At 36.2% G+C, this 27,772-nt stretch overlaps 1 protein-coding gene and 1 long non-coding RNA gene across 33 annotated transcripts in view; one reads left to right on the plus strand and one right to left on the minus strand.

The window, feature by feature from the left end:
- Positions 1 to 27,772, plus strand: part of dgkh (diacylglycerol kinase, eta) — a 159,397-nt gene that overhangs the window by 125,715 nt on the left and 5,910 nt on the right. For 16 of the 32 annotated variants that reach the window (XM_073912579.1, XM_068223576.2, XM_073912577.1 and 13 more), the window contains 11 exons: positions 1,468 to 1,585; positions 1,668 to 1,778; positions 1,859 to 1,955; positions 2,822 to 2,929; positions 5,136 to 5,249; positions 5,339 to 5,473; positions 8,866 to 9,132; positions 10,735 to 10,827; positions 14,815 to 14,934; positions 16,376 to 16,481; positions 20,700 to 20,830. In XM_073912579.1, the coding sequence (XP_073768680.1) occupies positions 1,468 to 1,585; positions 1,668 to 1,778; positions 1,859 to 1,955; positions 2,822 to 2,929; positions 5,136 to 5,249; positions 5,339 to 5,473; positions 8,866 to 9,132; positions 10,735 to 10,827; positions 14,815 to 14,934; positions 16,376 to 16,481; positions 20,700 to 20,830 (1,400 nt within the window). Of the gene's footprint in view, positions 1 to 1,467; positions 1,586 to 1,667; positions 1,779 to 1,858; positions 1,956 to 2,821; positions 2,930 to 5,135; positions 5,250 to 5,338; positions 5,474 to 8,865; positions 9,133 to 10,734; positions 10,828 to 14,814; positions 14,935 to 16,375; positions 16,482 to 16,718; positions 16,934 to 20,699; positions 20,831 to 27,772 lie in introns of those variants that run through there. The other 16 variants (XM_073912560.1, XM_073912581.1, XM_073912563.1 and 13 more) reach the window with 3 other exon arrangements.
- Positions 2,240 to 20,700, minus strand: LOC137496463 (uncharacterized). Its single transcript, XR_011016810.2, has 3 exons — positions 18,490 to 20,700; positions 14,751 to 14,945; positions 2,240 to 3,342 (listed from the first exon to the last, which is right to left on the minus strand). It is a non-coding gene; the product is annotated as an uncharacterized lncRNA (long non-coding RNA).

A 27,772-nucleotide genomic window follows, 5' to 3' on the forward strand; every position in this document is an offset into this window, starting at 1 on the left:
GCGGTACAGGTGAATTGGGTAGGCTAAATTGTCCGTAGTGTATGAGTATGAATGAATGCGTGTGGATGTTTTCCAGAGATGGGTTGTTGCTGAATGGGAATCCGCTGCATAAAAACGTGCTGGATACGTTGGCGGTTCATTCCGCTGTGGCAACCCTGGAATAATAAAAAGACTAAGCCCTGGAGGATGACAATCGAAGCAAACGATATGTGATGGGATGTCTTTTCTCCTGTCATAATCAACGCAGGCTCACAGTATTAGCCTAAAAAAGTAAAAACAGTTTGCTGCAACAAATAAGTGAATTTGTACAGACCCCTTCCTAAACAAAACCCCATGGCTATAAAGACTTATGATTGCCTATTTTGCCCTTTCAAAACACTTAAGGACACCTTACAATATGTCACAAGCACATCATAAAAATACAAAAAGTAAGGAAAAAAAAGAATAGCCGACAGGGTATTAAACCAGGAAGTCATTAAAAGCAATTCTGAAAGGAAACTTTTTTACATGAGATTTAAAATTGGAAACTGAGTCCACCTGACGAATATGCAATGACATGAGTTCCTGTGCCACCAAAAGCCCTGCCACTAAATGACATTCATATTAATATTTGGAACCGATAACAATTGAGCAGATCTCAGTGAAACACAAAAGAGTTTACCAATAAAGAAGATCAGAGAGATAGTAAGGTGCCAGATTATGAAGAGCTTAGATTTCTATATTGTACACGATAGTGAACAGGAAGCCAGTGCAGGTGAAAGATTGAAAACTGAAAGTGCTCATTGATGTTGTTAGTTTGGACAGTAGATGTGAATGAAGTTGACCTACTACTGTTCTTTCCAATATTTTTGAAACAAAAGGTTGGCAATTGGCCTAAAATTGTTTAGACCATTGGGACCAGCAGTCTTTTTAAGTATAGTAGTGATTGGTGCCATTTTTAAAGATGAAGGAATGGTAGCAGTAGATAGTGAAGAACAGACTATGAATGTTATAAAAGAAGAGTGAGTTAATACAGGACCTAACTAAAATAATCGGTAGGGAATCAAGCGAACAGGTAGAGGTCTTAGACTTTAGGATCTCCCTAGTAATGAAATCAACTGTGGACAGTACAAAATTAGAAAGACTGACCTGATAATGTGAGTATGATCATAGTGATGATCATGAGAAATCAAAACAGAGTTAAGCAATTCATAAGGCGGGACTTCTTTCACTGTGGTGGACATACTGAGCATTGCACTTTTCCCCATTTATAGTGAACCGTTTTTGTACACCTATAGTCTTTGCCAATGGATACTTATGAATTATTTTGCCAATCATACAGTTATTGCAATAAATACCAGAACATATTGTTAATATTGTAAATTATTGTAAATATTGTTAAAAAATACTGTATATTTTTGAGTCCATATCGCCAGTCTCTACTTGCTGATCATTGTTGGAAATCTGTATTTCTGTTCTGGTCTTCAGGTCTGCGGGCAGGTCTCGCTGCCTCCATCGCTGGAAGCTCTATAATCAGTAAGATGCTGCTGGCCAACATTGATCCGTTTGGTGCCACGCCATTCATAGATCCTGACCTGGATTCACTGTAAGAGCTCCTGCTTCTTCCTTCATGTTAAAGTTCTTGTTAAAGCCCTCCCCAAAGCTAACATGGGTCATTTTATTCACAGAGAGGGCTATTTGGAGAAGTGTGTGATGAATAACTACTTTGGGATCGGCTTGGATGCAAAGATCTCACTGGAGTTCAACAACAAGCGTGAGGAGCATCCGGAGAAATGCAGGTACTTTACGAATTTAGCAGGAATTTAGTTTTATACCGAAACAGTAACAGGGATTAACTAGTTTACTTCTGACTATGCAGGAGTCGCACTAAAAACATGATGTGGTATGGTGTTCTGGGGACAAAAGAGTTGCTGCAGAGGACTTATAAGAACCTGGAACAGAAAGTTCAGCTGGAGGTGAGCTGAATTAAATGTTTTTTTAACACCATATCACACATGGATTAAATATTATATTATATTATATTATATTATATTATATTATATTATATTATATTATATTATATTATATTATATTAGAGCTGAACAAAGCAATTAAAAAATAAAATTCAATTAATATGTGAAAAAATATCATAGATTTCTTATATAATATATTTAAACTTAGTCAATTCACAAAATAGTGATAGTAAGGTAATCTTAGAAAATTAATACTAAATAAAACAGATATATATGGGGCAAATGTTGAACCAATTTGTGCGTATGGTACTTTTATTTTACATTAATAAATATGGAAACGGTTGATCATCTGTTGGTTATTAACTTGTGTAACAAGGTTTAAACAGTCCATTAATGTATTTTACTTTGTGTATTAATTTAAAGCAAGTTTCTTGAATGTCAAAATATATGAAAGGTTCTTGTTCTTTACTATTCTTTTACATATGATTGCAATCAATATTTGATCTATTTTAAACTCAGGGTATTCACAGTGTCTTAAAATGTCTTACTTTTCTAAAACAAAATTTTAGGCCTTAAAAAGTCTTAAATTCACTGTAGTTATGTCTTTTAGGTCTTAAATCATTTTAAACGGGTGCTAATTTTCCTTGTTTATAACACATCCAATCACCAACAGCACATCTCAAAACTATTCATAACTAATATTATAACAGTCTGTTGTGAATACATTTAGTGTATCTATGAATACAACTAAGGTCTGCTTATGCACCATGGTGTGACGCAACTGACTCTTAAAGGGAATGAGAGATGAGACTCTGATGTGTTTAATGCATGTTCTGGCTCCTCATGGTTGTTTGATTTGGTTTTTGCAGTGTGATGGCCAGTATATCCCACTCCCAAGTCTCCAAGGAATTGCTGTGCTGAACATCCCAAGCTATGCTGGGGGAACCAACTTCTGGGGCGGCACCAAAGAGGATGATGTAAGTCCTGGTGGTGGAGGTCATGAGGGCCTTTTCACTTCAAACAGCATTTTACATCCTGACCCTGAGCTCTGCAACCCTGTTTGAAGCCAGTTATGAGATGAAATATGACACTGTGTGTAGAGGAAATGATGTGGAGTTGTGTAATTAAAGCGTATGAGCTGGTCCTGGGTTGAGTGGTGTTGTCTAACATGCAGCTGGCTCCGAACAAAACCTTCTGAACCCGGGTGACACGAGTCTTTGTTCACAACAAGTGGCCTATTGGCAGCTTGTTTGTTTTAGCTCACATGGCCTCGTTCAGAATGAGGTTACCTCCGGACGTGGTTTGTGTTCTTCATGGTAGAGTTACAGAGGGACAGAGTGCCTGTGATCCTAGACAGGACGTTCAGGACTCAGAAATGTCCTCGTGTTCTCTAAGAAAGATGGAAAAGTGTTTAAAGGGTCATATTATGGATTTTTGGCAATTACCTTTCATGCAGTGTATAACACAGCTTGATGAAACCATTCTATCTATCTACTATCTATCTATCTATCTATCTATCTATCTATCTATCTATCTATCTATCTATCTGTCTGTCTGTCTGTCTGTCTGTCTGTCTGTCTGTCTGTCTGTCTGTCTGTCTGTCTGTCTGTCTGTCTGTCTGTCGGTCCGTCCGTCCGACCGACCGACCGACCGACTGTCCGTTCGTCTGTCTATCTACCCATCTGTCTATGCTTCTATCTATCTGTCTGTCTATGCATCTATCTATTCGTCTATCTATCTATTTATCTATCTATATATCGATCTATCTGTCTGTCTGTCTGTCTGTCCGTCCGTCCGTCCGTCCGTCCGTCCGTCCGTCCGTCCGTCCGTCCGTCCGTCCGTCCGTCCATCCATCCATGTACATAATTATCTATGTACTGTATCCATCCATCCATCCATCTATCTCACTCTAAAACTTGTATGCACTATTATGATTTGCACTACACATCCACCTGACCAAAAGGACCATCAGTCAGCTGCTGTGTATATGATTATTGGAATATAATATTATTTTTTTGCTTATTTTTTAGGGATATTCCTATTGAAATTTCAAAGCCAATGCTATGAAATTTCATTCTGTGTACACTAGTCAATGTGAATGACATTTAAGTCAAGTCAAGATGCATCGCTGCATTTGGACGTAAAGTGAATTTACACTTGAGCAACTTCAACACTACAATGTAATCTACAATGGTTGTGTATATTTGTCTGCCCTTGTCTTTAATCTACACCTCCCTTAACACCTAGGCTGCATCCAAAATCACCTACTACTTAGTAGGTACTGCATTTGAATTTAAATGTACTACTCGACTGTTGGAAAAGTACGTTCTATACTGTATGAATTGAACTTCAACGTACTACATGCAGTATAACATTTTGTCACATGACCTACCCCCATGACCTGTCAGTAGCGTCGCTTCACTCCCATTCATGAATTATGTTGTGGTGTACCATGGGATAGCGTAGTGTCCATCGGATGCGGACTTCACAATATTACCAGAAGAAGTTGTTAATTCGCATACAGATTTTAGCGTACTATATAGTATGTAAGTATGCAATTTTAGACTCTACCCTACTATAGATGCGCATGATGTAATCATTGTCACGGACATAACAATGGTGGCGTTTTCAAAAACCTTTACTTTAATGGTATTAAAGCGGCCTATTATTGTGGCCAGCCAGAGGCACACATGTGCAATAATCATGTTGTCTAATCAGCATCTTGATTTGCCACACCTGTGAGGTTGATGGATTATCTTAGGAAAGGGGAAGTGATGCACAGATTTAGACAAATGTGTCAACAATATTTGAGAGAGATAGACCTTTCAGTTTTAGATCCTTGAGTTTGGCTCATGAAAAATGGGAGCAAAAACAAAAGTGTTTTGTTTATAATTTTGAGAAAAATTAGCCAGTTATTTTCTCAAAAAAACTAATTTTCCTGAAATGTAATGAGTTTATTGTCAATTTTATTTCAAAGTTTTTTTTTGTTTTTGTTTTGTTTTTTACGAGTTTAATCTCACATAATGATTACTTAAATCTCAAAATTATTTTTTACTTCTTTTTTTAAATTATTGCTTCACTTAAATCTTGAGATGAGATACATTTGTATTATTGCTTGGCTGTAAAGAGCCCTCTAGTGGCGAACTGAACTATTTTTATCATTCCAATTTTGTCTTCATGCAGATATTTTGTGCCCCTTCATTCGATGATAAAATTTTGGAAGTGGTCGCTGTGTTTGGTAGTATGCAGATGGCTGTCTCAAGGGTGATTAAACTGCAGCATCACCGTATTGCACAGGTAAAAACAACCCATGAATGACATAATTTTGTTCTGTATGCAAATGCTGGTAAAGGTGTTTATACTGTAATTGGATTTAACTCTTCCAGTGTCGCACGGTGAAGATCACAATCCTGGGGGATGAAGGAGTGCCTGTCCAGGTGGATGGAGAAGCCTGGATTCAACCTCCTGGAGTCATCAAGATTCAGCACAAGAACCGGGCCCAGATGCTGACAAGAGACCGGGTAAGTGTTTCTAGTGAATAATCATGTTTTTTAAAATTTATTTACAGAGCATTATTTAAACAAAAATCTTGAGCATACTTATGACAAACAGAAAATTATTATGCACTATTGTTAACAATGATAAAGTTAGTATTATTGTTTACTTTTGAAGGAACACTCTTTTTTTGGAAATAGGCATATTTTATAACTGTTCTAGTGTTAAATAGTTGAGTTTTATCATTTTTGAATTTATTCTCTGGGTCTGGAAGGAACACTTAGCTTAGCATAAATCATTGAATTGGATTAGACCATTAGCCTCTTGCTCAAAATTGTACAAAAAAAAAAAGTTTTGATAATTTTCCCATGTAAAGCTTGACTCTTCTGTAGTTACACTGCGTACAAAGACTGACTGATAATGAAAAGTTGCTATTTTCTAGGTTAATATGGCTATAGAAACTAGATTTTCATTCTGCCATAACAATCAATGAACTTATTATTGCAAATGCAATAATATTATGAAGTGCTTTACCTAGTTACCTAGCTGGAGGCCATCTTCAGGCTCTGTATATTATCATTTAGTTTCAATCTCTGACATTCAGATGACAAATCACAGGATGTTTTATAGTACAATGACCAAAAAATCAAAGACATTTTTATTTTTCAGTCAGTGACCCCCTAGTGTTCCTGGTATAAATGGGCATTAACAGTTACTGACATGTTTTTTCTAAAGGGTTAGTTCACTCAAAAATAAACATTTTGTTATTATTTCTCAACCTCATCTTTTGCAACCTCCAGAGACCTTTATTCATCTTTTGAATATAAATGAAGGAATTTTAGATGAAATCTGAGAGTTTCTCTGATTCACCATAGACAGCAAAGGTCCTGAGATGTTCAAAGACTAGAAAAGGGCCCAAAAACAGATCATTTCATGTGACTTCAGTGGTTCAACTGCAATAATAAAAAACTTGAATAACACATTTTTTTCTGCGTCAAAAAGCTGTAAAAAATGAACTTACTCATAAAAACGTCTTTGTATTCGTCTTTAGTTGCCTTAGTTTTGTACAGGCATGTTGCATTAAAGTCAGTAGCACAACACACAAGCGTTGTATTGCCCATAGTAAATGTGCACCTTGATCTGTCGCAGATGTTTAGTTTTTTTGCCACACAAAAGCATTCTTAGAGCCTCATATGATTACAGAAGTAACATGAAATGTTTTGACAGTCTAAAACATCTTAATTTGTGTTCTGAAGATGAAAGGTCTCAGGAGATGGACATGAGGGTGAGTAATTAATAACGTTTACATTTTTGGATGAACTAACCCTTTAAAGGCAGGCGTACTTGGTTCAAATTCTGATGATAGTATGTCAATAGTATAGTATGTCAGTAGTATAGCATAGTCACGAGTGAATTCATGTGAAAATCATTTGGATGCAGTGATATACAACACAATTTTATGACCATGCAAATTCTGAAGCACTTGTATGACTCCTTTTATCATAGCAACTATTAAATGTATACAAAATATAGGCTACAAGTTATTTTTCGCACTGGGAAATTTGTCTGCCTGCTCACCCCATGTGTAAGTGTGAATAAAGTGAATTATTACCTTGTGTCATCATCTCTGACGACTCTGTCATACATGACACTATAAGAATGGGATTTAAATACAGCAGTTCTAACTGTAGTTCTAGTGAATTACTGAAAAGGTTATCAGTATGATGGTGAAAAACTGTACATTTCAAGTCAAACTGTCCTTCTGCAATCTTATACCAAAAACAGAAATAAAGGCAGTTATAACAGCTAGATATATGGGAGAGCATTGGTTTTATGTGATTATGTTATATTGCAATATGGAGCAATCTAAAAAGTCACAGAATCCTTAAAAAGGAAATGGTTTAATAACAAAAAGGGAAGTTAATTTATAACTTTTTCACATGCTTATGATTGTTTGCACCTGGTCCCCCATTATCTAATTTATTATACACCTCTCAGACGATTCCTAAGCCACTATAAATAGTTTAACAAATTATAAATAAAAAGTTCCATTTAACAGCCATCTTCATTTTGAAAAATCTCCCCTTCCACCTCTACTCCTTCCCTAGATGGTTGGCCTAGTGGTTTGCACTGTTGCCTCACAGCAAGAACATCATTGGCTTTAGTCCTTACCAAGCCAGCCGATGTTTCTATGCGAAGTTTACTCGTTTTCACTATCTGTTCATTAGCTACTACAGCAAGGGAGTTCTCAAGATCTACTTGAGGTCAAACTCCCCTCTCGCCTTGCTAATGAAAGGGAGCCCCGGGCTTGAGGATCTTTTGAGCTCAGGGCTCTCTCCCGGGACAGCATGCCAAACAAGCTTTATAATCAATCATCAGCTAAGTGTGAACTCTTGAAATGGTTACGACTGAATTAGTTACAAAATAACTATAAAATTATAAAACATCAAGGGATACAAACATGAATATTAAATGTACCCAGAATTAAATGTGAAAAAGTTAAAAATAAAGAGAAAGAGACAGAGAGAGGGAGACAAAGAACAGAGAGTAGAGCCCAAAGCGAGAGCCAAGTAACAGTGGAGCCAGAGAAGAAAGGCTCAAAACCAGGAAAAGAACCAGATCAAAAGTTACAATTTAATTTTCTGTCTTGCTTGACCATGTGACCATTCCTGATAACTATATCATAAAACCACCAAAATCCAAACACTGTTTACCCAGGCTCTGATTTTTATCAGCACTTCTGCCTTTGGAAACGGTATAGGACCTTCTTGGTAAAAAAAATAAAATAAATTTAAAAAAAAAAACATCGTTTGCAAAAAAACAAATGCATATGATCATTTTCATCCTTTTTAACATGTCATCTGTTGAGCGCATTTGTCCTTCTGATTGGTCACCTTAAGACAGATCCCACAGATCACCTAATTCAGCCGCATACTCCTCACATAAATAAACTTGACAGCTGCTGAATTTTTCAATGTTGAAAAAAGATCGGGAGCTCTTAAACCACTCAGCTTATAACTTCCTCTCACACAGTACAAGTCACGACCAAATGAGCATTAAAGGTTCCCATCTCCCAAATTGCGTATGAGCTTGTATGGCAGGGGTGGCCAACCCTGTTCCTGGAAAGCCACCTTCCTGCAGATTTCAGTTGCAACCCATACCAAACTCATCTGCCTGTAATTATCACGTGGTGTTCAGGTCCTAATTAATTGGTTCAGGTGTGTTTGATATGGGTAGCAACTGAAATCTGCAGGAAAGTGGCTCTCCAGGAACAGGGTTGGCCACCCCTGTCGTAAGGCATCAAAAATCAACATGATAGTTTGACATCTCTAGTGGTAATCAAATCTGTTTGTAATTGTTTTTAAATATAAATGTTAAACAACTTTCTCTACATTTTCTGCAAAAACTCTCATTTAAGGCGTTTGAAAACACGTTGAAGTCTTGGGAGGATAAATTGAAATACGACAAGCCTCCGCTGCGGCCACATCTGTACCCTCAGCAGTCTGTGGATCTGGCCACAGAGGAGGAGGCCACGCTCATCCAGATGTGTGCCCGCGCTGCTGAGGATCTCATCACCAGGATCTGTGAGGCTGCCAAAAACTACCAGCTCCTCGAGCAGGAGCTCGCCCACGCCGTCAACGCCTCCTCACATGCCATTAACAAAACACATCCCAAGTTCCCAGAGGTGAGATATGTCAGCGGTGAAGAACTGTTTGTTTTGATGCTGAACTGATGTTTTTTAATCTCTGAAACCTGTTTTGATTGTTTTTGCAAAAATAACAAATGTAAAACCAGTGCTTAATTTGTGAATTGTGAGGTTCCGGAACAGATTGTGATAACGAATCCGGCATGTTACACGAGGATGTAGAGGTGTTCAAATTAAGCCTTGTGTACAACACTTTAACTCACGAATAAAAGCAACCAGAACCACTCTTAAATCAATATCACAGAGTAAAGGGAAAGAGTGTGCCCTAAAATGATTTTTGAACTGTTATGCTTATAAATCATCATTAATTATTACTTAGGACCAATAAAAGTTATAAACAAACGGTGATATGATGATTTCATATGACAGGGATCTGATTGATTTAACATTTTAAACCACTAGCAGAGCTGGCAAAAACTGAGTTGAGGCTAACCTCAAACCAGATACCACATGCAGTGTTGCCAGATTGGGTGGTTTTCCACCCGATTGGGTGGTTTTGAATTTCATTTTGCAGTAAAAAATGGCATTGGCGGGTTGACAAAATTTGGGCAGTTTTGAAACGTAAATTTTATATGCAACTTATTTAACAAAACATAACTGTGCTCCTACTCCATTCAGTTAGTAGTGACCAGTGCATACTGCAAACTGCTTACCCGCAAGAGGAAGGGAAGAAAAGCTGTAGCAAAATCTGACTCCCCAGACTCCCCTTCTTGTGCGCCTGCATTTACACTTTTATCAATATTTTTATCCTCAATTGACAGCAAGAACAAATATAAAAGCTTTGTCTGACTGACAAGCAGCACCTAATAATGTTCACAAGAATTTAAAAACACCAAATAGGATGAATTTAAACCCCATTTTGAAAGTAAAACATACTCTAGTGTGTAGTGTGATCTACACAACATTAAGTGCAGTGTGTGGTTAAGAGGGGGCAGTGTTTTAATGTGATCCGGTTATATTGTGGTTCTGTGACTGCAGGTGTTCCTTGCTGTATGGTTAAAAATTATGACAGTTAAAGTAGATTCATTTCAATTTAAATAAATTAAAATGAAATAAAATATTAATCTAATATTTTAGGTGTGTTTGGGCAGGTTTTGGACAGCTTTTGGGCTGGAAAATGTCTGCTACGTGGCAACACTGACCACATGGCATGTCTAAAACTGAAATTTGTGCATTTTCATGATATTGTTGTTTTAAAAAGTGAATGAGAAATTCATGGTGATTACTTTTGTGTATCCTAAACATTTTTTGCAAATTAATGAAAGAAGATTAAAGAAGATGAAAGTAGTTTAATGCCGTACAGAGTTCCTTCTGGAAGTGACATCACTTCTGTCAGTGCTCTTAAGATCATTATGTCTTTTTAAAAAAGAGTTGACCAGAATGTAGGGACAGACACAAGATGTTTATCGACATTACAAATAATACAGAAAATAAATGATTTGTACATGATTTGCAACTTAAATCCTACTATTAATCTTCTGACTTAAAATTACAAATCCAACTGTTTTGTTTGCTGGATCGCATTGTTCATACTAAGTGTCAAATATGTATGTCTAAATTGTGTAAATCTGTTTTCTGCAGAGCCTGACAAGAAACACTGCCATTGAGGTGGCCAGCACCGTGAAGGCCCTGCACAATGAGACAGAGTCTCTGTTAGTAGGACGCGTGCCATTGGTAAGTTCACTGTGAAAATGAAATATAATCTTTATTGTTTATTGTTAATTTCATTTTTAATTTTCATGACAGCTAAGAGTTAAAACACAGGGGTTTAACACAGTTGTGTGGCAACAGTGTGCAAATACACTGTAGCCAGCCTCTAATGGCATAAATTAATCAATTTTATTTTTTAGAATCACACTTGATAAAAACAGTCAGCTAAAACACTTTGATTGACATTCTCCCTTAGTGCATGTAATCTAAGCTTACCAGTGTCCATAAATTACTTTTTTCTGAGACACTTCTTTGGACATTTTCCTGTTTTGTATCTGCTGCTATGCTGATGCTCTGCCCTCATTTTAGTTTAAAGTGACAGTCACCAAAATGACACAATTTGGCTTAAAGCCTAAAAGGGGCAGTTTCAGAGAGTTATTAAAAATTATCTGTGGCATATTCTGAGCTGAAACTTCACTTACACACACGAGGAACAACAGAGGCTTATTTTACAACTTGAAGAAAGAGGAATAATAGGTACCCTTTAACATGTAGGGTTGGAAGGAAAGTGAGTGGTTGGCATTTTGAAAACATCATAGTTCCCGTATTGTTAGGAAATGTTGGTGTTCAGTTTTAACATAGACAGACTGAAACATTAACTTTTGAAAAATATGCATTGCTATCCCCAATCACTCACTGATTGGACTTTTGGACTATTGCATATCATTTTTTCATAAATAATTGTCCATAAATATTTGGACATCAACACAATTATAATTTTGGCTCTATATAAACCAACTTGAGGTGTATATATATATAGGAATTACAACAGTTTGCTTATGTGCCTCCCACTTGTTAGGGGTCAAAAGTAATTGGACAATTAGCTTCTAAGCTGTTCTATGGCCAGGTGTGTGTTATTCCCTCATTATCCCAATTACAATGAGCAGATATAAGGTCCAGAGTTCATTTCAAGTGTGCTGTTTGCTTTTGGAATCTGTTACTGTCAAATCTCAATATGATATCCAAAGAGCTGTCACCATCACAAGCCATCATAGGCTCAAAAAACAAAACGAACCCATCAGAGAGATAGCAAAAACATTGTGGCGAAAACAACTGTTTGAAACATTTTTTTAAAAAGATGGCACCAGTGAGCTCAGCAACACCACATGACTACTGGTCATCAAGATGGTGCAGAGCATGGCTGCCGTGTTGCGAGCTCCCAGCAAACATTGTTGTGTTTTGTGTGTTTTACTTGTAGTATTTTTGTCGTTTTCGTGCTGGATGTACACACTTTCATTACCTACAACAGACACACACTTCGGGAAATTGGTTCCCTCGTTGCACATCGAAGACCGGACTTTGAGTTCTTTAATGACGTTCTGTTTACAAACACACAACAGAGCCCTTTGTCTGGGTCACACAACCGAAGCGACGAAGGAAATGCAGCCAGAAACAAAGAAAAGAGAGACGGCGTCCTCGTCAGACTAAGACGCTGTGAATTTCAACCTACACTCCCCACTATTCAGCTGGCTAATGTTCAGTCACTGAACAACAAACTTTGCGAGCTCCGGCCGCGCATTTCCTTCCAACTGGAAACAAGAAACTGCCGCATTATCTGACTCACAGAAACCTGACTATATCTGCGGAGGTACCAGACACAGCTGTTGAACTTTCGGGGTTCTCCATGTACCGTGCGGATAGAACGAAAGAACTTACAGGGAAAAGCAAAAGAGAAGTGTTTGTTTTTTTTCTAACAACTGTGTGATGAGAGCAATCATCATTTTGTTCTCCTGATCTGGAATACCTTATATTTCGATGTAAGCCATACTGGCTACCAAAAGAGTTCACAGCAGTTATCATTACGGCTGTCTTCATCCACCCTCAAGCCAACACAGAGCAGGCGCTCAGGGAACTGTATGGGATCATAAGCAAGCAGGAAACCGCACACCCGGAGGCAGCTTTTATTGTTACAGGTGACTTTAACAATGCCAATCTCAGGATAATTGCTCCAAAATCCTATTAACACATTACCACAAACATGCATGGTGACCGGATTTTGGACCATTGCTATTCCCCGTTCCAGGACGCACACAAATCCCTTCCCCTATCACTCTTCTGTTCTGCTCTTTTCTGCTTACAGGCAGAAACTGAACCGGGAACCACTCACCCTCAGGATATTTCAGAGCTTGACGGACCAATCGGGTTCTATACTTCAAGACGGTTTTGATCACGTGGAATTTTCCGGGCAGCATGTGACGACAACATTGACGTGTACTCAGACAGTTACATGCTTCATCAGGAAATGCATAGAAAAAAAACCACATGCTTGAATGACTGGTGTCCTGTTGCTCTGACACCCATCTTCAGCAAGTGCTTTGAGAAGCTGATTAAAAAGCACATCTGCTCTGTATTGCCTGCTCACACTGACCCTCTGCAATTTGCATAAAGAAATAACCGCTCAGCTGATGACAGTGACACATATGTGAGAATGCTGTTTGTGGACTACAGCTCAGCATTCAACATCATAGTGCCTGCCAAGCTGGTGATGAAGCTCCAGCTCTCTCTGCAACTGGATCCTGGACTTCCTGTCAAGCAGACGCCAGGTGGTCAGAGTGAACAACATTACATCATCCACACTGATCCTCAACACTGGTGCTCCACAGGGCTGTGTTCTTAGCCCACTCCTGTACTCCCTGTACACACATGACTGTACAGCCAAACACAGCTCCAACATCATTGAATTTGCTGATGACACAACGGTGGTGGGCCTACAGAGAGGAGGTGCACACTCTGACGCAGTGGTGTGAGGAAAAACACCTCTCACTCAACATCAGCAAAACCAAGGAGCTGGTGGTGGATTTCAGGAGAGAGAAGAGAGAACACACCCCCATCACCATTAAACCATTAAAAGGAAGGCACAACAACGACTCCTCTTCCTCAGGCATTTTAGGAGGTTTGGAATGAGCCCCCACATCCTCTGCTCATTCTACACCTGCACTGTGGAGAGCATCCTGTCTGCCTGTATCACCACCTGGTATGGAAATAGCACCAGCAGCAATCGCAAAGGCCAACCTAGGGTTGTGCGAACTGCTGGACCTGTAGTAAGAAGTGAGCTTCCCACCCTCCAGGACATCTACACCAGGCGGTGCATGAGGAAAGCCAAGAGAAAATCAGCGACTCCAGTCACCCGATTCATAGACTTTTCTCTCTGCTACCCTCTGGCAGACAGTTCACCAGCATCCGGTCATGACTCAAAGCATACTGCAATAACAAATAGAGTATTTGAAAAGAAAGAAGTGGAATGTTATGCAATGGCCAAGTCAATCACCTGACCTAACTCCAGTTGAACATGCATTTCAATTTCTGAAGACAAAACTGAAGGGAAATGCCCCAAGAAAAAGCAGAAACTGAAGACAATTGCCGTAGAGGCCTGGCAGAGCATCACCAGGGATGAAACCCACCGTCGTGATGTCTATGCGTTTAAGACTTCAGGCTGTAAGTGACTGCAAAGGATTTGCAACCAAGTACTAAAAAGTGAAAGTTTAATTTATGATTATTATTCTGTCCCATTACTTTTGGTCCCTTAACAACTGTGAGGCACATAATGCAAACTGTTTTAATTCCAACAGCAATCACCTGATTTGGATGTAAATACCCTCAAATTAAAGCTCACAGTCTGCAGTTAAGGAAAATCTTGTTTGTTTATGTTAAAGAATTTTAGAATTGTTCCAATGTCCAAATATTTATGGACCTAACTGTACATTTCTTAGCAGATTTGGACAGGTGTTGCTGAGGGAGGTGGAGGGTTTTAGAGAAACACACTACAGAACGAGATCACAGTAAACATTGAACCAGTTTAAATGTTGAGCAGCAATGTCATTGACTGCAGAATCAGTAGAGACCAAGCAGATTGTGCCATGAATTAGATGATGTGATTAATAACTCACTGCATGAACAGGAATATCAGCCTGCGCCATCTATAGAGGGACTCAAGCTGTTTATATTCTGTAGCAACTGGACCCTCCGCATGAAGAGCTGCTGTCCACTGCGCTGCAGAACGTTGAGGTTGAACTAGGCAAGCTGGTTGAGATCCCTTGGCTCTACCACATCTTACAGCCCAATGATGAGGAGGTGAGCATATCCTACAAGAAAAAGAAAAACATCTAGAAGCTGATATCTACACAAGCCTGTTACCTTCAGTGATATTTTTCAAAAGGGAACATCTAGTTAAAACCCAATATGACCTTTTGTTGGCAAACATAAATGCCTGAATTACTTATCTTTTTCCATACAATAAATGTCATTAGCTACGTTTCCAGTGACATCACTCACTTTATTGAGTGCATTGTGTCTGACATTGTATCACTGAGTGATGCAATCTCAGCTTGCCTCAAAAAGGCTGCATCCAGATACTATTGAACCTTTTTGACATTATTAAATGTACATGCTAAGTCACTGATATGTGTTGGATTTAAGTCACAGATCTAAAGTTTCAAATTGTTAATTTTATTTTCAAGTTCTAAGGTAAACTATCTGTTGCTGCTTTCAGTAGTATGGCAATAAATGTTATGAAAATGGTATTAAAACTCACATGGTAAGCATTTAGCACAGAATAAAGCACATGAGGTGTACAGGAAGTGATCATTGTTAGATCATTGTCATGTTCCTCAATCTGGCAACCTGCACTTGCGTTTGATTTGATTCAGGAATGCAATACCTAGTTTAACCACCGGGTCTCAAACTTACATACTGCACCTTTAATGTTGCGTTCACACCAGACGCGGAACGCGAGGCAAGTGCGAGTGATCTAAATGTTAAGTCAATGCAAACGCGCGAATAGACATCCTGCGGCGCAATACGTGCGAATGGCGAAATGCGGGAATGGCGAGGCGCGAATTAAGTGTTTTTACTTTTACTTTAACTTTAGCGGACTTTCGCGCCGCGTTAACCAATCAGGAGCTTGCTCTTGTGGGGGCGTAATTGTGACGTATCGCCTGTTGTGGGTGTCCCAGGGGAAATCCTCCAGCCAACACCGACAAGAAATTAATCAAACTGGGCTGGGTTCAGTCAGAAGCACCGCTGAAAGCCTCCATCGGCTAGGTTAAGTTTCTGGAGGAGTTTATGAGCTCAAAGAGCTGGATGCACCTCTAAAAGGATGTAGTGGACTCAGACACGGCCCTAAAAGTATCAACGCTGTTTTTCAGCTTTCATAAAGCACATTAACACTGTTATTTTCTTCATAAAATCCATGTTAGCCATTTAGCTATGAAGCTAGAGTCACAGGGCAGACAGAAGGCCTGCCCATCACGCGAATCCACGTCTGTTCTTAAGTGAATTTGACGCGCGAATGAAGCGGATTTGACGCGCGAATGAAGCGGGGTTTGACGCGCGAGTAACCTCAAATGTTCACGTGGCTATTTACACACGAATAGCGCGATTTGTCCGCGCGTTCCGCTTCTGGTGTGAAAACAGCATAAGACACCTTACTGACCTCAGACTTTCAAATATGAACTGAATGACTGTTTTGCAGTCCCTTGACTAAAAGACTGACATGTTATGTTGTGTGAGACAGGATCCCTCCCTTGAGTATGGAAAAAGAAACAGTCGGAGTGGCATGTTCCGCATAGTGCCAAAGTTCAAGAAAGAGAAAGTGCCCAAGAAGTCTAGCCCACAATCAGGTATGTGTGTGTATGCGTTTGTGTGTGTGTGTGTGTGTCCACATATACTTGAATATTCTTACATCGGAAATACACTAAAATCACAGATTCCTCATGCTTTGTTGAATTCATTGTCATGTAAATGTGTTTAAGTGTTACATTTTAGTGGTTTGATTTGAAAAAATCCTCAAGCAAGACTTTGAGACTGGACTTGTTTTTTGTTTTGTTCTTTGAATTTTTATAAAAACAATTACTAAGACGATGTCCATGGACATACGGAGGCAGTGACACGCAGCCTGTGTGATGAAATAGAGCGCCATTCAGCATGTACGTCCTCTTCAGAGAGGATTCTCTGTTCATGTCTATTGGTTCTTAGTCCTCAACCCAACCATCCATAAGCACCCCTGCACTCCTCTCTGGTCATGGTGTTGTCCTGTGAGTCAGAAACAGTCCATGTGTCTAAACATGAACAGCAGGCACAAACCAAGGTGTATCGAACAGAAGGGGAGCTACAAAAACCACTCATTTACACCCAAACATGTCATTTTGCACTCTATCTGCTGCACAGCTTAAAGATGAAGTGTGGAATTGGTGTCACTAGCAGCACTGAATTGAACTGTAAAAATATTGATTGTTTTCGAACTGGTTTTCAACTCCTCCTACTTAGACTCCCGCCTTAACTGACTGTCCTGTGCACAAACTCTTGTCATGGTTGACTCAAACAGTCATATTTACATATCTAAAGCCAAACTTTTGGCATAAATTCTGGTCGACACGGCTTTTTATTCTGGCAAGGATCTGCCATTTAGACAAAAGCAGTGTATCTGACTTGGCTTAAACTTTCTTAAAGAGGTAGTTCACACAAAAAATCATTTATACTCTATCATATGGTTTTAAACCTATGAATTTCTTTCTTCTGTTGGGCACAACAGAAGTTGTTTTGAAAAATGATGGTTGCTTTGACCCATCGACTTTCATAGTAGAAAAAAAAAAACACTGGAAGTCGATGGCAGCTATCAGAATTTTTTCAACAGAAGAAAGAAATTCAAATAGGTTTTGAACAAGTGAAGGATGATTAAATCATGACAGAATTGTCAATTTTGGGGAACTGTCCCTTTATGGTTATTTGGTTTCAGTATGCCTTTAGATTTTAAATTAATAATTGTAATTCTATATAAATTCTATATATTCTTATTATAATTATATTAATAATATAATTAATAATAATATGATTTTATTGATAATTCTTTAGATTTTAAAATAATAATTGTAATTCTATATAAATTCTATATTTTCCTTTTATGATTCTAATAATATAATTAATAATAATATAATTTTAATAATAATTCTTTAGATTTTAAAATATTATTGTAATTCTATATAAATTTTATATATTTTCACAATTCTAATTATAATATAATTAATAATAATATAATTTTAATGATAATCCTTTAGATTTTAAAATAGCAATTGTAATTTTATATAAATTATATATATTCTTATTATAATTCTAATATTAATATAATTATATAATAATATAATTCTAATAATGATTCTTCAATAATTCTTTAAATTTCAAAATAATTGTAATTCTATATTAATTCTAAATATACTTATTATAATTATAACAATAATATAAATAATTATAATCTAATTTTAATAGTAATTCTTAAAATTCTTTAATAATTCTTTACATTTTAAAATCATACATGAATACATACAAAAATGTCAATATTAAATTAATATTTAGTATTACATAATAAAATACAGCATCTTTATAAAGCTTCAGAGTCACTTCATAAAATCGCCAACAACCAATATCATTCAATTAAACACACTAAATTGTTTATCATCCGAAATTAAATTCTGATCATTTTACAAATTTGGAAACAATCCAGAGTATCAGAGTTTCAATATATGCTTGTGGCTGTCTGCGTAAAAGTTGTTTACGCATACCAAAAAAAATTCCACACGTCACCTTTAATCCCTGCTGAGACAGACCAGATTTGTGAGGATAGTACATACTTGCCTTATACTCTGCAAAAAGGATTGAGAGGGGATCAAAATAGGTTTACAAACTGTAATCCATCATATTCTTCAGCATTTTCAGGCCAGGATGACTTTCATAACAGATTCGCATGCGTCTGCACTCTTAAATTGAACATTACGGTGCCTATTACAGAGATTTACCATCACCAAAACAAAGTAGAGGTTATTTAGCTTAGCTGTTGGGATTTTCTTCCAGCACAGGACGTTTTTTAGGAGCGTTTAGTTCGCACAGGCTTCAGCCTTCCATTCCCTCCTCCTCTTTCCTACTCTTTCTCCTGTCTCTGTGTGTGCTCTTAATGGGATGACGGTGATAACCTGCATGCCAGAAACGCCTCTGGGTGTTCCAGTGACCAAACCGAACCTGTTTAACCCTCTCTTTGCCAGCTGCTGCCGCCACTTCTCTCTGTGTCTTCTCTTTCCTGTTTGATTGATTTTTTTTTTTTAAGTCCTCTTTTCCTTTTGTGGTTGTTTTGTTGACTTGAAGAGTTCTGATGCAAAAAAACTATTAAGTGCGGTCTGAAATGCTCTGCTATAATGAGCATTTTTCTCAGCCTTTTATGTTTATGTTCACTTTAAAGGAATAGTTCACCCAAAACTGTATATTCTGAATATTTACTCACTTCTCACGTGTTCCAAACTAGGTCAAGGTTATTATAGTTAACGAAAACGAACGAAAAAATTAAAACTAAAATTGAAAAACATGTTCGTTAACTGAAATAAAATAAAAATGGTATTGTGTACATGCAAAATTAACTAAAATTATAACAATAACGTCCTTCGTTTTCGTCTTTGTAAATGTACTTAATACATAATCCTTTTAGACATAAATCTTTTCCTTAGCTCTGCCAGTTTTACACATACTCCATTGGCCAGATCAAGTCAGTCCTCCTCCAGTCAGTTTTTTTTTTATTATTATTATGCGAAAAGTGGGAATATACAATCACAGTACATTATAAAGGAAATTTAATTTATTTTTAATTTAAATCACATTTTGAAAAAGAAAACAACAACAAAAAAACAGGGTTCATATACATTTTTATTACTAAAATCCTATGACTTTTCCGTGATTTTCCTAGACTTTTAAGTAAATTTTCATGACTTAATGTTTCATGCAATGTCTACATTTGCATGTAAAATGAAAAACAATGCATGTTCATATTTATTACAGCATATTGTAAAACATGCTACAGTTGGGTTGCAAACCGTAATTGTAAGAAACTTTTTAGGTCATGGTGATGTTTTAAACGACTGAAATTATGATTGCTAAGTACTGTACATATTTTTGATATGTTGAGTCCAAACTTGGGAAGATTGTCACAAAAGATCTGGTTCACATTAAAGATCCAAACTTCCCATTACTACTGTGTACCTCAGAAGTCTTGCACACATATCTTACCTGAGGCTGCTATCTTGTGGGCTGCTTTATTTGAATTTGAGGATGGGCAGATGGTAGTGGTAGAAGGTCCGTTAAAAAAAACAAACAAACTAGTAAATCTGCCTCAAAAATATTACAAGCTTGCTGAATTAAAAAAAAAAAAAAAAGTCAAAACAAAATAAAAACTAAAACTACTGGAAAAATCCTAAACGATGATAACCTTGCTTAGTGTTTCATTCTTCTGTTGAACACAAAAGAAGATAATTCGAAGAAAGCTAAAAACCATTGATTTCAATAGCAAGAAAAACAAATACTACTGAAGTGAGTGGTTAAAAATTCTTCAATATATCTTCTTTTGTGTTAAAAATTGATATTTTGATATATAGATCACAAAAGAAGATATATTGAAGAAAGCTGAATCATTGACTTCCTTTGTTTTTCTAACTATGCAAGTCAATGGTCTTTGGCTCTCTTCTAAATATCTTCTTTTTTTTCTTTAACAGAAGAAAAAAATTAAAAAGGTATTAGAACTTGTGAGTATTAAGTGAGTAAATTGTAATTTTTGTTTAAACTATTCCTTAAATGTCAATGAAAAGAACATCATATTTGTAATAAAAGTTAAATAACTGAAACTACACACACTAGGTTGAGAAAAAATGCTCATTTTAGAAGAACATCTCAGACGGCGCTTTAAGTATTTTTTGCATCCGAGCTCTTCACTTGTTCCTCCTCTCGGCCTGACCCTGTTTGCTTGTGTCCTGCGAGTGTACGGGGGTTGGACACTGAAGGGGGCTTCTCGCTCTGTACTTGTGTAGTTCAGAGGTGGGGTACTGAGGAGGTGGCCATCTGGCTGGAGCAGCTCAGCTTGGGAGAGTACAAAGACACCTTCATCCGCCACGACATCCGCGGCTCCGAGCTCCTGCACCTGGAGAGGAGAGACCTTAAGGTATACACACAACCCCTTTTCTGTGCCTCACGATGTCCCTCAGATCAACCGAAACCTTCTTTTCTCTGTCCATCTTACTCTTTGACTCTCTCACTATCTCTCTCTTTCTGTCATCTTACCTGTCACCCTGTTTGCTATTTTGTGCTGCACTGCTCTGCTTGGCTTCCTCTGTGCAATTGTCATTCGGGTCTCCAAGTACTTACACGGCTAACCGGCCTGACGCCCATACTGTAGGTTTATTCTAAGTTGGCTAGAATTAAAAGATGCCAGCAGGGCTGCAACTATTTTCCGGTTGTGTGTTTGTGTAGCTCATAGGTACAGAAAATGTGTGCGTGATTTGACAAGAGTTTTCTGCAAATCAGGCCCTGTTTACACCTGGTATAAACAAAGGGAATTGGGATGGGGAAGATAGTATATAAAAGAAGGTATATATACTGTACAGTTGAAGTCAGAATTATTAGTCCCCCTTTAAATTTTTTTTGAATTCTTTTTTATATTTCCCAAATGATGTTTAACAGAACAAGGAAATTTTCACAGTATGTCTGATAATATTTTTTCTTCTGGAGAAAGTCCTATTTGTTTTATTTCAGCTAGAATAAAAGCAATTTATCAACATTTTAAACAGCATTTTAAGGACAACATCATTAGCCCCTTTAAGCTAATTTTTGTTTTGATAGTCTACAGAACAAACCATCGTTATTCAATAACTTGCCTAATTACCCTAACCTGCCTAGTTAACCTAATTTATCTAGTTAAGCCTTAAAAATGTCACTTTAAGCTGTATAGAAATTTCTTGAAAAATATCTAGTCTAATTTTATTTACTGTCATCATGACAAAGAGAAATAAATTAGTTATAAGAAAGGAGTTATTAAAACTATTATGTTTAAAAAAAATCTTCTCTCTGTTAAACAGAAGTTGGGGTAAAAATTGGGGCTAATAATTCTGACTTCAACTCTGTATGTATATATACAGTATGTATATATATATACATATGTATATATGTATATTTTAATTGTCGTAACTGTTTGATTTAATTGATTGTAACATTTTAATTGTCTGTAGCTAAGGTTGTATCCAAAATCGCCCCTATTGACCTTATTCTCAAATGCGGAAGTGGGCCTGTTTTCGCGATTGTCTTAGAACTTCCGTTTCAGTCGTCTATGGGAGAAATGACAAGGAATAATAAACGGCAAAAAACGGTCAAACTACTTGCTCTACAAACAAATGTTTGCATGACTATATAGACCAAGTAGAATAATATAACATGGACATATCAGTTTGCAACATCAAACAACGAAAAGAGCAGTTTTTAATGTCTAAAAATGAATGGAAGTGACAGAGACCGGAAGTCTCGTGCCAAAAAGATTCAAATGGCAGCGCCCGGTCGTCTGCGGAGAATAAGGTCAATACCCTTAATTTTTGCAGCCATTTGTAGACATTCTAAAGTGCACTTAGTTAATCCCACAATAATGAGTGTACAACCCATGTGCACTCAACAGCTAGAAAACACCCAAAGTGCACTGCGGGAGTTTGCACACTGAATGATTTTGCATCTGACTACAAGATGGCGGCCATATTGTGGCATCCTGACAGTGAAAGTTTCAAAATAAAGTATTATTTAATTAAAGGAACATTTAGTATATATACGTAACAGACATCAAATTACTTGGTTTGACTGCTTGTAGACTGCTCACTAAGTATCAAATGACTATCACAGGTTCTTTAATATCTTATCTGCACCAAATTATTTCACATCTGACTACAAGATGGCCGTCATTTTTCGAAATTCTGTCAGTGAAAGTGTCAACATAAAGTATTTAATTAAATTATTTAATATAATTATTAATTATATTTTAAAAATAATATAAATAATAATATAATTAATATTATATAATTCATTCATTCATTTTCTTGTCGGCTTAGTCTCTTTATTAATCCGGAGTCGCCACAGCGGAATGAACCACCAACTTATCCAGCAAGTTTTATGCAGCTGATGCCCTTCCAGCCGCAACCCACCTCTGGGAAACATCCACAATCACATTCACACACACACTCATACACTACGGACAATTTAGCCTACCCAATTTACCTGTACCGCATGTCTTTGGACTGTGGGGGAAACTGGAGCACCCGGAGGAAACCCACGCGAAGGCAGGGAGAACATGCAAACTCCACACAGAAACGCCAACCGAGCCGAGGTTCGGACCAGCAACCCAGCGACCTTCTTGCTGTGAGGCGACAGCACTACCTACTGCGCCACTGCCTCGCCAATATTATATAATATAATAATTTAATTAAAGTATAGTATGTATACATGACAGACATCAAAATATTTTTTTATTGCTAATAGACGGCTCACTAAGTGTTAAATGACTATTACAGGTTCTTTAAAATCTGGTCTGTGCCAAATGATTTTGTATCTGACAACAAGATGGTGGCCATATTGGGGAATCCTGTCGGTGAAAGTAAAAAAAATCATTATTTAATTAAAGTAACGTACAGTAGCCTATGTATACATGACAGACATCAAAATACTTTGTTTTATTGCTAATAAACAGCTCACTATGTGCTAAATGACTGCAGGTTCTTTTTAAATCTAATCTGTGCCAAATGATTTCACATCTGACCACAAGATGGCGGCCAAATTGTGAAATTCTGTCTGCAAAAGTTTCAAAATGAAGTATTATTTAATTAAAGTAACGTGCAGTATGTATACATGACAGGTATTAAAATACTTTGTTTTATTGCTAATAGACGGCTCACTAAATGTTAAATGACAGCAGGTTCTTTTAATCTTATCGGTGCCAAATCATTTCACATTTGACCACAAGATGGCGACCATATTGCGGAATCCTGTAAGTGAAAATTTAAAAAAAAATTATTTTTTAATTGCAGTAGCGGACAGTATATATACGTGACATACATCAAAATACTTTGTTTTATTGATAGTAGACTGCTCACTAAGTTTTAAATGACTATTACAGTTTCTTTAAAATCTTAAAGAGAGATTTTACAACAAAATGGCATCCCTTGCAGTGTGCTGATTGCTTAAATTCACTCACTTGTTTTCATTCACTCTTTCAAGCGGACTATATTTGTGGACTGATGTAGGAAATAGCGAATGAGAGTATGGGGCTCTTTTGGATCTGGTTTCCATCACCCTTGCTGCGTCCCAATTCGCCTACTTATACTAAGTAATAAAACTTATTATAATAAAAAATTATTTTTGCCACTTGTTTAGAATGAGCTGAATCAACACAATTCTTGATTTTTGAGACAATTGAATTGTTTTATGTTCAATCCACTTAAATTTGTAAAAAAATATTTAAGTTAACTTATCAATTTGTGTTGGGGCAGCATGAAGGAATTGTGTGAAACCCAGCATTTTACAGTACTTTTTTGTGTGAGGAAAAAGTACATACTTTTGATTGTGTAACAAAAGAGTATGCAAGCTTTGGGACAAACTGTTTCCTCATTAATGGATTATTATCTTGCTTACATGCCATGTCAATCATCTTGACACATCATCCACAATTCTTTCCTTCCATATTGACAAAGCAGCAGCAGGTGAATATGAGTCTTTCATGCTGAGAAATCCCCTCAGATGTTTGCATGATAATGCAACACGTCTTTATAAAAGTTCACATTGTTGTTGCAGATGAAATATCAGACAGAAAAGACTAATTTAAATATTTTCCATTTAAATGTATTAACCAAAACCTAAAGGTATAGTTCACCCAAAAAGGAAAATGTACACACTGTTTACTCACCTTGAAGTGGTTCCAAACCTTTTTTTATTTCTTTACTGTGATTAAAGGCTGAAAACTGGTAACCATTTCCTTCTATAGTAGGAAATACAAATACTATAAGTCAACAGTTACAGGTTTTTTAGTCTCCTTCAAAATGTCTTCCTTTGTGTTTAACAGAGGAAAGAAAGTCAGACTGGTTTGGAACAAGGGAAGGGTGAGTAAATAATGACAGAATTTGCAGTTTTGAGTGAACTAACTTTTTAACGGTTAGTCTTGCGCATTCACGTTGTTTGTAGTTTTTTGACCTATGATTGTAGTTCTAATCAAATTCACAAGCAATGCACACTGCATTGTTGGAAATATTTGATTCAGTTAGAGTAAGCACTGATCTGAACTTTAAATTCCTAATGGAAATAGTGCACCATGTGGGTAATTTTAGAATACTCATTTCAATATACTACGGTTTGGGACATAAAAATTCCATTTTTGAATGCTATTTAAGACAGATAGTATGCAAATTGGGATGCAGTCCTGTGTTAATCTAGATTTTGAAACATAGATAATAAGTGATGGAAATCCCAAATTTCGAATCAAAATTCCTTAAGTTCACAAAGTTTTTATGCTCACTTGAGGTTGTTTTGACGAATAATCTCTGATGTAGTAAACATTAATGTGACTCCATCAGCTGTGCATATTAGATGCCGATCTTCAATTTTAAGAGTGTAGCACTTATACCAAATCACATAATTTCAATCCCATGTGATATCAACATCGAATTTGGAACGCTTTTTTTTGCTATCATGCTCTAAAAAAATTTAAAATATATATATATTTTTTGTAGTTTTGAAAATCTCTTTACTGTCACTTTTTACTGAAAATCTAGACCTATTTAATGCATCGTTTCTAAATTATACAGCATATTATTCATTTATTCATTTTCCATCTTAAAAAACAGACTGACTGACTCCCTCCAAACCTTTTAACAATAGTGTATATTAGTGTTATTGAATGTAGATGAGGTAGTACAAATAGTAAAAAAAAGTAAAAAATAAATAAAATGAAAAACAGTCCAAGAAAATTTGAGCTGTCTGCATCATTTTGGTTGAGTTTGATTTGTTTTACCTGATTTCCACATATTTACCCTCTAAAGGTGTCAACACAGGTGTCAAACTCAGTTCCAAAAGGGCCGCAGCTCTGCACAGTTTAGTTCCAACCCTAATTAAACACACCTGATCAAACTAATTGAGTCCTTCAGGCTTGTTTGAAACCTACAGGTAAGTGTGTTGGAGCAGGGTTGGAACTAAACTGTGCAGGGCTTCGGCCCTCCAGGAATTGAGTTTGACACCCCTGCTCTAATATTTTTAATTGGTGACAATCCATATGACGCCATGTTACAGAAGGAAAATATCAGCTTTTTAAATAGACAGTTCAACCAAAACAGAAAATTCTGTCATCATTTACTCACCTTTTACCTGTTACAAACTTGTGAGTGTCTTTCTTCTGTTGATCACAAAAGAAGACTTCCAGTGTCCAGTGTTTTTTCAGTGGATGTCAAGTTTTCCAATATTCTTCAAAATATCTTCTTAAAATATCTAACTAAAAAACTCATAAACATTTGGAACTACTTGAGGGTGAGTAAATAAACATTTTCAGTTAAACTATACTTATTTAAATGGAGAAGAAAACTCTTGCAAAACCAATTGAGAACCACGACATAGAATAAAAGAAAAATACCACAAATGAAATGGTGCCTGTGTTTGTCTGGCTACCTCTGCATCAGGCCTGAGTGATCAAATCACAAAACACACTTGAGACTGGTGATAATATAAGATGTAAACAGGGTTTCATTTTCAGCCTTTTTAACTATTATGGTTGTGTTGCGCATATAGATAGTTGAAGTCAGAATTATTAGCCCCCCTGAATTATTAGCCCCCTATATTTTCTTTCTGCAATTTCTGTTTAACGGAGAGAAGTATTTTTTTTTTAACACGTCTAAAGATAATAGTTTTAATAACTCATTTTTAATAACTGATTAATTTATTTTTGCCATGATGACAGTAAATAATTTGACTAGATATTTTTCAAGACACTTCTATACAGCTTAAAGTGACATTTAAAGGCTTAACTAGGTTAGTTTAGGTTAATTAGGTACTAGGCAGGTTTGGTTAATTAGACAAGTTATTGTATAACTATGATTTGTTTTGTAGACTATTGGAAAAATATATAGCTTAAAGGGGCTAATAATTTTGATCCTAAAATGGGTTTTAAAATGTTTTACATTTTATTCTAGCCGGAATAAAACAAATAAGACTTTCCCTAGAAGAAAAAATATTATCAGACATACTGTGAAAAATTCCTAGCTCTGTTAAACATAATTGAAACATATTTGAAAAAATAAATAAAGAAAAAATTCAGGGTATATATATATATATATATATATATATATATATATATATATATATATATATATATATATATATATATATATATGTATATATATATATATGTATATATATATGTATATATATGTATATATATATATATGTATATATATATATATATATATATATATATATATATATATATATATATATATATATATATATGTATATATATATATATGTATATATATATATATATATATATATATATATATATATATATATATATATATATATATATATATATATATTTATATGTACTCCACGCAATTGCTTCATGTTGTCCCAGCACAAATGGATTAAGTTAACTTAGATGTGTTTACAAATTTATGTGGATTGAACGTAAAACATTTCAGTTGTTCCAAAAATACTTAAGAATTGTATTGTTTCAACTCATTTTTTATATTAGTGATGTAAATTACAGTTAAAAAACCTGGTAATGAACTGCCTGTACTTCTGTATTTGTTATTTTATAAACTTTATTTTCTATCTATTCTTTTTTTATATGATATATTGTTTTGAACAACTAAACTGAACTACTAAAAACTACAGAGTTGAAATTTCAACCTCAAAAGTCAACACAGCAGAGACCAATGTACCATAATGCAATTCATAACCATAAATAAACAGAAAAAAGCTTTCAGTCAAGAAATACTGAACATGTTAATTAACAAGTTTTTTTACAGTCTATAAACACCCTTGACACTAACAATGCTTTTTATGTGCCCTTGAAGATATAAACATGTCATAA

The sequence above is a fragment of the Danio rerio genome, chromosome 9, assembly GCF_049306965.1.
Source record: "Danio rerio strain Tuebingen ecotype United States chromosome 9, GRCz12tu, whole genome shotgun sequence".
NCBI lineage: Eukaryota > Metazoa > Chordata > Actinopteri > Cypriniformes > Danionidae > Danio > Danio rerio.